Source organism: Phoxinus phoxinus, assembly GCF_949152265.1.
Source record: "Phoxinus phoxinus genome assembly, chromosome: 8".
Classification (NCBI taxonomy): Eukaryota; Metazoa; Chordata; class Actinopteri; order Cypriniformes; family Leuciscidae; genus Phoxinus; species Phoxinus phoxinus.
In genome coordinates, this window is record NC_136883.1 from 27,261,457 (window position 1) to 27,274,587 (window position 13,131).

At 37.2% G+C, this 13,131-nt stretch overlaps 1 protein-coding gene across 1 annotated transcript in view; it reads left to right on the forward strand.

The window, feature by feature from the left end:
- cdh13 (cadherin 13, H-cadherin (heart)) overlaps positions 1-13,131 on the forward strand; it is a 352,089-nt gene that overhangs the window by 299,490 nt on the left and 39,468 nt on the right. Inside the window, exons 9-10 of the mRNA XM_079621335.1 lie at positions 661-843; positions 1,601-1,854. Of these exons, the coding sequence (XP_079477461.1) occupies positions 661-843; positions 1,601-1,854 (437 nt within the window). The remainder of the gene's footprint in view (positions 1-660; positions 844-1,600; positions 1,855-13,131) is intronic.

Consider the following 13,131-nt stretch of genomic DNA (forward strand, 5'->3'; position numbering starts at 1 on the left):
GAAGGGGTGCTCACTTCACAAGCCACTAAACAGAAATGATAGCAGAGCTGATGGGGACCAGAGCTCATCTGGCCCTTCTAGGAACACTTCATCTCCCCAAACAGGCCTGTGACATTGGGCTGGTTTGGGCAAGGACTATGGAGATTTGTGACACTCTGAATAGAGTGGCTTTCATTCAGTGACAAAAACAGGACAAGAGCTGTTTCATACAGGCTTAGCTTAAGCCTTATCTTTGACAAAGGGACAGAAAGAAGAGTAGGAGGGAGGTTAATGTAAGACAGAGATTCTGCGTGTACCAAACAAGGAAGGAAGGAATTGATGCAGCCGTAGGTTGATCAGTGCTTCTTTCATTACTCAAGATGGTGCTCGGTTAGCCAAAAACAATAGACCCTGTCCCCCTGGCTGTGTTAATCTCTGTAAACATAAGAGGCACAATTATAGAGATCTAGTCAAAGCATTCATTTCCACACCCCGCAACTCCTCCACTGCTCATTCCGTCTTATTTTAATAAAGAGATTGGAAAGATAAATATTGATATTGATTACAGACAGCAAATTCAAATAATGTGTCATTGTACATGTAATAACAAATGCTAAAGTTTTGGTTTAATAAAATGTCCTGGTTTATAACATTTAACAGATCAAGCAATATGTGCTGTAGTTCCAGGCATCTGTGAATGAGGGATCCACCGGCGTGGTAGTGAACCTGACGGTGGACGACAGAGACGACCCAGCCACCGGAGCGTGGAGAGCCATTTACTCCATCATCAGTGGAGATCCCAACCAGAACTTTGAGATACAGACCAACCTGGACAACAATGAAGGAATGCTGTCAGTGGTAAAGGTGTGTTATGCCTCTTTCAGTCATGTGTTTGGTTCAATGTATTGATTGCATCATAATGGTGAAGACTTATGAAGATCCCCTTCTTGGCTTGAACCTTTAAAGTTTAGGGTACCAATTCTTAGATAACCCAGAATTTAACCACTTATCCAAAAGTGATCAAGGATCTCGATTGGTATCTGAAACTTTGAAGGTTCAAGTCCAAGAAGGTGACCTTCATGAGCCACTAATGTAGGATTTGCAACTAAATTGCAGAGATAAAGTGGTAATTTTTGGGGTAGGGATGTCCAATCTAAAGGGACACCTTCCTGTAGAGAAGGTGTGTGCCTGCCCTACTACTCTTGCCTGTGAGTTTCTTATCTTGAGGACCTTTATTAGCTGCCTCTACTGGGTTTATTTAGGGTTGCAGCTAAACTAAGGATAGTGACAGGATATTGGCCCTCCAGGAGGATGATTGGACACTCCCGCTGTAGAGTTTAGCACCAACTCAAATAAAACACACCTAAACCAGCTATTTAAGGTCTTCCGAATTACTAGAAATTTACAGCCGGTTGTCTTGGAGCTAAATTCTGCTGGAAAGTGACCCTTCAGAAGCAGGACTGGACACCCCTACTCATGCTCATGTTGTAAAAAAGTTGCTTTATACAAGAAAGCATGTACTAATTGAAGTGTAATGATACAGAGTCACTTGCTTGGTATAGTTACATGCTGGTTAGTTGATCACTCGTTCATAATTCCTTTTGTCTTTTGTCTTTCGCAGCCTCTAGACTATGAAAGTGCAATGTTTCATACACTACTGATAAAAGTAGAAAACGAAGACCCTCTGGTCCCTGATGTTGTGTACGGCCACAGCTCTACAGCGACAGTTTACATTACAGTTATGGATGTGAATGAAGGACCGGTGTTCTTCCCAGATCCCCTGGTTGTCATCAGGAGAGAAAATATTCCCGTTGGGAGCTTTGTGGCCATGCTGAACGCTACTGACCCGGACTACCTACAAAGCCAGAGTATAAGGTTGGTGCTGATGTCATAATTATGACTATGACCCTGTCCCAAATGTGAATCTATGTCTTTGTTCCTCCAAGTACACACTTTTGTGTTGTAATGCTGCATAAACTGTATAGCCGTCAACTGTGATGTGGCTGTTGAGAGAGAGCATTACTGGCACAAAAGGGAAGCTCATGAGCACCTTTCTGATTGATTTACTTACATATGGGACCAAGTGCACCGTTTCCAGAGCCAATATTGACAAAAAATGTTTTGTTTCTGTTACACTGTTTGTGCCAGACATGGGAAGAATAACTTTTATGAACAAATTTCACAGGCCCCTGCCACTTAGACATGTCTCGGTGTGGTTATTTTTGTCTTACTGTTCTCTGTCCTTATTTCAATATATTTGCTGTGTTCTCAGAGAAATATTTGACGTGAGCACACGGCTCTGCACAAGAGAGTTTGACCATCTGGCCAGGCATTCATCTTGCAGCCCAACTACATTATTGACTAAGCACTTGGAGCTGCTACTTCTCAGAGTCTTGACAGATCATTACTTTAATATAGCTTTTTAATTTCCTTGAAACCTCATTACCTTCTCAAAGCATAGGCTAATATTTTAGCCCGGTGTGATAGCTCTTATCGAGTATGGTTGGTCAATTGCTTCTAATCTAAATCACTTAGATGATGTGCATCTGGTTTGTGTTGTCTGTTAGCCTGTGTATTTACAGGATAAGGATTTTTAAACAGTGTCTTATATAGCGATAAGGCAATGCAAGGTTGTAGCACATGTTATAAAATCAAACAGTAGCTGAAGTGAAGTGCTTTTTCACAGTCTTTCTCTTTTCCTACCTTGTTCATTCCCTCAACCTTCTTCGCTGTGGATGTGATGTTACACATTTGCATTTGTAACGTGATCTCAGTGTAAGCTGTGCCACGCTTGTTCAGATCAGGAGAATTTAAACAAACTCCTGTGATTCGCCGTGTCCGCCGAGCGTGTATGAAACTCTCAGAATGAAACTCTGTGCGTCGCTGTGATCATGTGCTCTGCCATTATTACCACTCTGTCCTGCTAGTTAGAGCGAGCCCTCCTCATCACAAACCATATGAGCTCTCTCCCTTCTCTTTCTCATTCTGTCCTCTCCTCATTCTTCGTCTCTTCTATATCTGTCCTCTCGCTGCTTGCCTCACCTCTTTTGATCTCCTTTTCCCAGTAAAAGGCTCTTTGAAGTACCATAGCTTTCACCTGAGGCTATAAGTGGCAGGACTAAGTAAGAAAAAAAAGAACAGGCTGCAGGAAAATGAAGAGGAAGGACAGCGGGAAAGCTTTAGAGGAGACGACAGAAGGAAGGCATGTGCAGAAGTTTCTTTTTATGTATTATGTATGTTAGTTTATACAATCAGGTCCAAAAATCGGAGACGTTGTTCTCTGAAATTCATACTAATTGTTTAAACGTGTGTGTGTGTGTGTGTGTGTGTGTGTGTGTGTGTGTGTGTGTGTGTGTGTGTCCGCCGTCTATCCATCCATTATATAATTCTTTCATTCTGTCTATATTTCCATCTCTATTTCCTTCTATCTATAATTTTTTTATGCACTTTTTTCATTTCCTGTAACAGTTCTGATAATATTAGCAGAACCTGCCCCATTGGCCCGTAGCAAGGACAGCGAGTACAAAAGAAAGTGAAACCCCACTGATCTATCTGTCTACCTGTGTCCCATGATAGTACTTATGGACTGCATTGTAAAATATATGTAACCAGGCTCCCTTGATAAAAGAAGAGCATAAAAATTGAGGAATGACTGCAGAATTAGTAGACTTATCAAGACCGACAGATAGTGGATAATTATAGTAACAGGATTATTAGAGTCATTATATAGACCTTTGATTTGAAGCGCGGAGACACATGTGCGTTGCTGTGCACATTGCTGTCAAAAGATGGAGTTTAAAAGCAACTGTTGTATTTGTTTCTATTGTAATCGTTCATATTCTGAAAACACAGAAATAGAGGAAAAAGGAACCATTAATAGGTCTTGTTTGGTGTCTGATTCTTTTTTCGTTTTACTCTAATTTTGTTGAATAGTGTACTTTTTTTAAACTGACAGAATTGTCATTGATTTTTCCATACAAACATGTTGTTCTCTAGATTTATCATAACAAGCTAGTACAGAAGAAACTATAATTCACAAGGACGCTTTTCAGATCCTGACAGTTTTTTCTCCCTATTGATGAAAGATAAAAGGAAAATGGTGTAGAGGGATTCAGTAGAATTATTTATTAGAGTTTGGTTGTTTGCTATTTATCGATGCAATCTGATGAATTACAGGAAATTTCCCTGTTCTAAGGGTCTGATTGTTTAGGCTCTAACAGCGATCCATACATTTAGCATCATTAAAAATAAATGTTTTTTATAAAACCTGCCACACTTCAAATCATTGTGCTTTTCAACGGCATCATGTTGCAGACATGTTTGAAGCTCTCATTTGAACTCGAATCAGTCTTTATCTGAAGAGCCTGTGAGGGCTTCTCTAAATTAGTCATTCAGGGGAGCATGTCAGACATGGTTAAGATTTTGGGGTCTCTGATGTGTTTGCTCAAAGGTTTTACAGAGTTTTCTTCCATCCCCATCCGTTTATTTAGCTCTGTCAGGCTTGTCAGGATAAGGTGAGCTGTGCATCATTGCTAGCCTGAGGGAAATCACAAACACAGACACTATCAGAATTATGGGAAGGCTCGTTGGGTGCGAGCTCCCTCACCGCCAAAGGTCATTAGGAGCGATGCTGAGAATTACACTGGCTAGAATTTGTGAAATGGATGCGATTCTATTTACATTAGCTTATAAAAGTTCTTTCATTGGCACAGTTTTTGTACTTCGGGTACTTTATTAGATTTATTGGCTCAGTTGTTCATTAATGTTTACAGTAAATCATGGTAAATGTTGGATTGAAAAGCCTTCTAACTGTATTGTTGGGGCTCAATGTTTCTCATGTTTGAGGCATTTGATTTGTGGTTTGTATGGGAGAACTCTGCAGCGATTTTGAACAATTTTCAATGGATCTCACAGCGTTGTTTAGTGTTCACGTGATGTGGTTTAGCGAGTAACGTTGCAGTAAGCGTGGAGCTGATGCGACCGTCATGACAACAGCCAATCATATTACTTTTCAGCTGTTGCATGAACGCAATTGGCTAGCAACTGCACTTGGGTTTTCGTATTGGCGCATTTGCTGTTGTGTTTCTCATACAGTACGCAACAGAAATGGCAACGCTTATTAGTGATTGGCACCACTGCGACCGTATGTAACACGCATGCGCAGAATTATTTGCATAGTGCATGAACATTATACCAAACACTTATCAAACTTATGTTTTAATTGTATTGAGGAACAATAAAAATATTATAATAAAAATCATTTTATTGATAATTATCATTATCGTTTTATCGCCTAGTCCTATCTGAACATGGTCATATTGTCCACACAGGGAGACTGAAGCCTGCTGTAGCGGTCGCTCTCCTGCGGGTACTCCACATCCGAAATGTAGCGCTTTCCCCTAGATCAGTGCATAAATCCCAGTCCAATTCTGCTTCAAAGCTGTCTTTGAGTTCATCTCGCTCCAAAAAAAAGTGTTCGGAACAGCTCTGTATACATAATTCAAAATTTTGTTCCTCCCTTTGGCTGTGCTACAGTTTAAAGTTCTGAGAAAAGAAAGTGAGAGACACGGAGAAGATGGCTGGAGCTTGCTTGTGTAGGGAGTTTCTCACATCTCCTTATTTGCCACATTGTCGAGATCAAGAGTGAACGTTCCAGAAGACACTTATAATTTACACATTGTAAAGCGATCAGGAATTTGTCACGTTGTGGAAGATGTTAGATTGCTTTTTCAATTTAAAAGTTTGTTTTTATTTGATAGAATATAGCTTATTATTTGTTTTTGTTTTAATACACTACCTGTCGAAAGTTTTAGATCACTCACTTTTCCAGTTAATACCTTAGATAAGCTACTTTGAAATGAAAAATCTCATTAAATAAAAATAATTAGAAGAAATAGAAATTAGAGATTAAACAATTAATCAACCATTGTGTTAAACAATACAAAACTAAAATTCTAAATGCATAACATCAAGCCTACATTTGGCATTTCATGTTGATGTTAACTCATTGTGTATTAATTTAACTCTTTCCCCACCAGCGTTTAAAAAAAAAAAGTCTGCCAGCGCCAGCATTTTTGATAATTTTCACAAAACTGTCATGGCCCCCTGAATATTTTGTTGGTTGAATATCCGAACATGCAATTTATATATATATAAAAAAAGAACAGAGACTTTGCTTTAAAAATAAATACAATTAATATGCATTATTTTTTATCTACAGTTGAATTGGTACATTTAAAAAAAAAGCAACATTTTGAACAAAAAGCTGAGAAAATCACATTTTTGTCGAAGATACATCCAGATCGGATTTAGAACGATGGTCAAAACATAGATGGAGATTGCTTCCATCAAAACTCCCAAAGCTTCACAGTTGTTAACCCTTCCTGGGTTGACATTTCGGTAACATAAGGCAGTTTTGATTTATGCTGTTTAATATTTGATGGTTATGTTATTTTACATGTGCATAAGCAATGCTTCTATCGCTTGTTTCTCCTGCTTCTTCACCTGTGTTCTGTATTCTTTTAGAAGATGTGTAATAGTAATAAACATGGATTGCCTGCCATAGTTGTATCATAAATGACGGAAAATCTGTCAATGGCAGGGAAAAAGAAGAAATATTCTTTAGGTGTTCCACAGCTGACTTAATTCAAGGTCTGATGTATGCTTTTATTTAATGCATGTTAAATTCTCATTCGAATTACTGCATAATTCCTCATCTGACTGTAGTATCAAATATCTGTTCATGTTGCAGATTGCACTGGATTTATTGCTGCTTATGTGCATTAGAGTTTTTGTAAGATGATTTTTTTTTTGTTATAGATATATATTTGTCAGTAGTGAAAGCTGTTCAGTCACAGCTGCAGTCTATGGAGACGCTGTATCATCTGTGCTGTTCGAGTGAAACAATATCACACTACCACACTTGATATTTAACAAATGCTCATTTATATATCGCAGCCAATATGCTGGGTGATATTTAAAGTTAATTCAAAATTTCTCACTTTGTTTATCAATGTTAAGTTGTTACTGACATCGTTGTTCAGATTGTGTATTACGCATCTGCTGGTGCAGTCTGGAAAGGTTGTGGTGATAGTGACAGTTAATGAGATGCAGAACATGCTGGAATATGTTTGATGAACATTTGCTCTCCAGACAGGACCTGACCAAACTACTTTCTCGTTTGTGGGTTCAGTTTCCTGCGCACCCTTCTCTCATTAGCATGTGTTGGAAACGCAGCACTCAGCAAGTGCTGAAAGATGACAGGCCGTGTCTAGATGACAGGCCAGTTTTCCTCTCATTAAAGCAGAAGATCTCAACCTTCATAACTCCAAGGTCTATTGTCAAAGGTCACCCTACACAGGCTATTATTTTCTATTTATGTATTTCTTCTTGTTTTCAAACCTTTTTTAACTTAGAAATTAGAAGTATAAACTAAAATAATTGTGATTCATCTTAAAAATGATTGCTATTGTAATCATGTTAATGCATGTTCTTTTTGTTTTATGTTTTAAAGACAACTACTTGTTTTAATGTGGAATTTGTTATCCTGGACATTCACTGTAACTGAAACTCACTAGTCGTTTTGCTTAGCTAGATTAAAACATATTAAAGGAAACATAAAATGGTAAAATATCTCTGGAGGATGGAAATAAAAACTAAATTTGCCAATATGTTTTAGATCCGCTGACATTTGTTGGCAGGACAAATGACAAATTTGTCAATTTAGTGTGCCAAGGTTCTATGCTGCCAACTAATGTCAGAGTTCTTGATTTTTCTCCAGATATGTCCGTTTTCATGTAGAACTACCTTGATATTTGCCATTTTTAATTAATTTAAGACATCTTGCTGCCCTATAGTTTGTGTAAATGTATTTGGGTTTTACATGGTATTGCAGTGACACAAAATCCATTTACATGCTAAAAGTTTTCAGAATCGCACTTGACTTTTCCTGAAGTACATTACGTGGGTTTGTATATATTAATTGTCTCTTTGTGTATGTGTGGGCGAACCATTAATTAATCGCCAGTTTTAAATGAACTCTTTTGCAGAGTTAAGTTTAAGTTTGCTGTAATTTATAAGCGTTGATTAATCACCGGTGATTGTAAATGAGTGCATTGTGTTTATTTGAAGGTCCCTCTGTCCCTATTCAACAATGCAATACTGTAGTATGGCTGTCTGTTTTAATTAACAACAACACTGCAGCCTTCGCATCTTGGGAAACTCTTACCGACCCCTTATTCTATCCTTGAGTTCCTGGAACTTAAAGATTGTCGTAAAAAAAGCCCAGAAAAAACAAGCATGCGGCATTCAGAATAGTCTCTTCTGAGCCGCGTTGAGTTAGGTGACAGAGGGAAGAGTTCGGTTCATGTCAGGTCTCACTTACTCTGCAGTGGTTGCTTAAAAGAATAACTGCACTCTGAAAAACTGAATGTATCGTGATAAATGTGAAGACTCCTGGCACTGTGACTTCCACAGTGTCAGCTATGGGCGACCTGAAACAATATGTGAAACCCATAGTGACAATAGGTGTCAAAATAGATAATGTTTTTAAACTTGATAAACAGATAAATAACGTTGTTAAAACCAGTTTCTATCACTTGAGGCTTTTGTCTAAAATTAAACCGGTTTTATCTCTTAAACACTTTGAACATGTGATTCATGCTTTTATTTCAACTCGTTTAGTCTACTGTAATGCACTTCGTAAACCGAACCTCTCTTTCACGCTTACAGCTAGTACAAAACTCGGCCGCACGCCTTTTAAACGGAACGCGCTAGCATGAGCATATAACACCAGTTCTGGCCTCGCTACATTGGTAGAATGTACTAAAAACTAAAAACATAAAACTTATGTGTTTTATATGTACTTTTATGTGTTATACCTTGTTCAGCACTTTGTAAACCTTGTTTTTTTTTTTTTAAATGTGCTATATAAATAAAAATGGAATAGAATGGAATGGAGCTATAATTCCAAGCATGTTTCTTATCTTATTTACTCGTAAAGGGTAGGCAACGTCCTCATGGTCATTGTTTACACTTTATTGTATGCTGATACATTAAATAACAATTAACAGTTGTTAGATAATATTAAAAAACGAATTAAACGCCATGTTACTCAGTTTATTCACTAGCGATCAAAGGTTTGGGGGTCAGGATGATTTTTTTTATGTTTTTGAAAGAAGTCTCTTATTACCAAGGCTGCATTTATTTGATAAAAAATACAGTAAAACAGTAATATTTTAATTTCAAATGAACCATTTGATACTTGTTTTCTAATTTATTTTTATTTCAAGGTGTAATTTATCCATGTAATGGCAAAGCTGAATTTTCAGCATCATTACTTCAGTCTTTGGTGTCACATGATCCTTCAGAAAACAGTCTAATATGATGAGTTGTTGCTCAATAAATTTTTTCTTATTATTATTGATGTTGAAAACAGTTGTACTGCTTGATATTGTTTTGTGGAAACCATCATTTTTTTTCAAGGGTTCTTGATCAGAAGTTAAAAAGAACAGCATTTATTTGAAATAGAAATCTGTAGGAACATAATAAATGTCTTGACTGACACTTTTAAACAATTTAATGTATCTTTGACTGACCCTAAACATTTGAACAGTAATATACTGTACATACACTTATACAGTATCAGGTGCAGAATTCAGTACCCATTTAATGTTCTTTCAGCCAATAGAATGACTTTGGGGGTCCAAGAGGAATAGGATTATGGGAGGGGAAGAATCTTGCACGACCCATTGTGTGCCACAGGATGCCATTTTGCTCATTTTCATGTAAATTCATAAAATATAGGCCTGTCATATGGATATAGACTGCAACAAAACTGTATCTGATCTCTATTTCCTCTTGACATTAATAATGAGCACGGTGGAATTAGTCTGGGAAACAGTTGTGAGACACAGCCATTATGTGGTTAAATAATTAAAACTATCCAAAAGGTGCCAACAGGAAAGATTGTGAGTGGCAAGGCCTCTCTGAAGCATGGATAAATTGCTTTTCTCTGACTTAATTACAGGGTTATGATTTTCAACCGATGCAAAGAGATGCTTTTTGTGCCTTATTATGATAATAAATTAGATTTTATGTATTGCATTGCTGAGGCATGATAATTTATGGAAATGAAGCTGAAGTAGTGGTTCCTGTTAGCTCGGTTATGCGGTTTAGTTCTCAGGCGGTGAGCTCTTGCACTAGGCAAAAAAAAAAAGTGTGAAAGAGATAGAGGATGGATCTATGAGTGTGTGTGGTGTGTCCGCGCGCTTGACTGGTGATACCACACCAAGAGCTTTGATGATTCTCACAGTCTTTGCTTAAGCTTACAGTAATCAAGTGAACGTTCGTCTGAACACATGCTCCAGAATCCTCAGTGGCTGAATAAACTTTGCACAGCTTGGCACATCTTTGCTTATGGGAGTCTCCATTTGAAACGGCATTGTTTTAAGAGGTCCAAGCATTGCATCATGTCAAGCTAAATTGCCTTCTCCTTACCAGTGGGTACTTAGGCAGGTTCCAGATACTGTATGTTGACATATCAAACTAAAATTATGAATTTCAAATATAATAATCATAATATATCAAGGTATAAATTCACATACTCTTACAATTATCAACACTATTTAGTAGCTAACATGAAATAACAACATGCTATAACAATAATTTTACATAATTTATTAATCTTGGTTAATGGCGTTCATTTCTATACTACTATCAGTCAAGTCACCTTTATTTATATAGCGTTTTTTACAATACAGATCAAAGCAGCTTCACAGTAATAACATGAAAATAATACAACAAAGTTTGTTTCTATTCTATTTCTAGACAGACAGACAGACAGACAGACAGACAGACAGACAGACAGACAGACAGACAGACAGACAGACAGACAGATGATAGATAGATAGATAGATAGATAGATAGATAGATAGATAGATAGATAGATAGATAGATAGATAGATAGATAGATAGATAGATAGATAGATAGATAGATAGATAGATAGATAGATAGATAGATAGATAGATAGATAGATAGATAGATGGATGGATAGATGGATAGATGGATAGATGGATGATAGATATTATTCATTATGAATATGTAATCTACTGCTATTCCTGCAGTTCCCGGATGTGATATTAATTTTCTGTTGAATATGTGGAAGGGAATTTGTAAAGTGAAATAAACTGGACCGAAAATTGCCTGTCGAATATTATAGGTTGTATTTTTAACCAGAATCAATATTTTGTAAGTGAAATCTGAAAGGTAAATATGGATTATTGAATGTTTAATAATGAAAATGTGTGTGAAATGTGAATTGAAATATTCACAATCACAGCTTGATTATGCAACCATGTTGAATTTCAGCCCATAAAAATGCAAGCCCTAAAAATACAATGCATTAAAATGTAACCACGGTTATTGCAATGCATATTTTTTTTTAAGTAGTGCAATTCAACAAGCTTTTTTTTTGTTTCAAAAACATTTGGCATTGATTTACTTCCATTGATTTTTTTTTTTTTGTAGTAGTAGTAGTATAAATGTAGTTTAATTACTTTAAAATATGAGTAGCTAATAACTTGACAAGCAACATTTTCGAAGTAGCTTCCCCAACCTTGGAAAGTGTATGTGTGTTTGTGTGTGTACTGAACCTGTGAAGGCTGTCAGAGGGTTAAGCAACGGAGTGAGATGAATGGATGGCGAGCGGCAGTGTGAACTTTAACGAGGAGTTAATGGACAGGCTGGCAGAACGGACTGCACCCACAGAAGGGGTCTGATTCCCTCTGAGTCTGACCATGGCTGATTGATGGGCCGTCTCCCCCTGTTTATATTTCCCTGCCTCCCTGTCACATTTATTTCCTTTGTACAGCTCTTTCTGCCAATATGGAACCGAAATATCTGCAGGGGTGACAACGACAATTTGTCCCAGACATGAGAGCGAAGGGAGAGTTTATGGCGCAGCTGTTTTTCATCAACCTCTGCATCTTTGTGCACGGATCTGATCTGGGGTCCGGTGGAGTTGAGTCGAGTTAAGCCATGTGACTGAATCCCACCGAGAGATGAACTTAGAACGAGAATGATGCTGAGTTTGGGAAAGGTGATTTTCGCTCAGAAAGTGGTCCAAAGCAGTTCCAAACGACACTGCCATTGAATTACAATGGCTAAAAGTAATATCCTAATGGGTGCATCCATCCTATTTTACAAACACAGGGCAGTCAGGGCATTAGTATAAGTGTGCCACTTGCTTGTCTCTGCAGATATGTGTTTGCTGATAAAGAGGTCTGTTTTCTGGGCCATAGCATGCAATAAAGCTCAACACAGAACAGAACATTAAAAATTAAAATACATATTAAAGAGGAGCTATTATGCTTCCTTTTTTTTTACAATTTCAACTTTATTCAGTGTAATGTTGCAGTTTGAGCATGAAAAAGGAGTTATTCTCTATATCAGTTAGCAATGTGTCTAAACTCCCTGGAACGTACACGTCTCATTATTCCTCTTTTAAATATGTCTCGCCCACAGCATATGCAAAAAAAGGGACAAGGCCTGATTGAGTTATAGTAGTGTGTCGTTTCTGAAACAAGCTCAAAGCCGTTGACCGATCTTAACCCAGCCAACCAATCAGAGCACATTCTGCTTTTTTTTGAAGGAGGGGCTTCATAGAGACGGAAACTAAACAGAGCGTTACTAACAGACTGGGAAAAGAGGTGCTGCAACAATTTAAAATATGTGAAAAGTAATGTTTTTTTTTAATATTCAAACATTGGAACCTATTCTAGTAGACCCCATAAGAGGGCAGTTATTTAATACTGGGACAAAAAGGGTTTCACATCAAGTGTAAATTTTTAGCACAACTAAAGAATGTGTGGATGAACTCTGTGTGGATGAAATATTGTACTGCAACGATATCTACGGTATACATACATCTTATTATTGGGAGGCCAATAATTTCCAATGCTTTGGTGCTGATTTATTAAATTCAGTTCACTTTATAAATGTCAGAGTATGCTTACAGTATATTAGTTATTTTAAGTTTTTAAATATTTATTTTATATAATATATATCTTCTAGTTGCCACACACATAGATTAATTCTAGTTATATGATTTATTCCACTTGATTCATTCTAACTAACTTTGCAACTACTACATA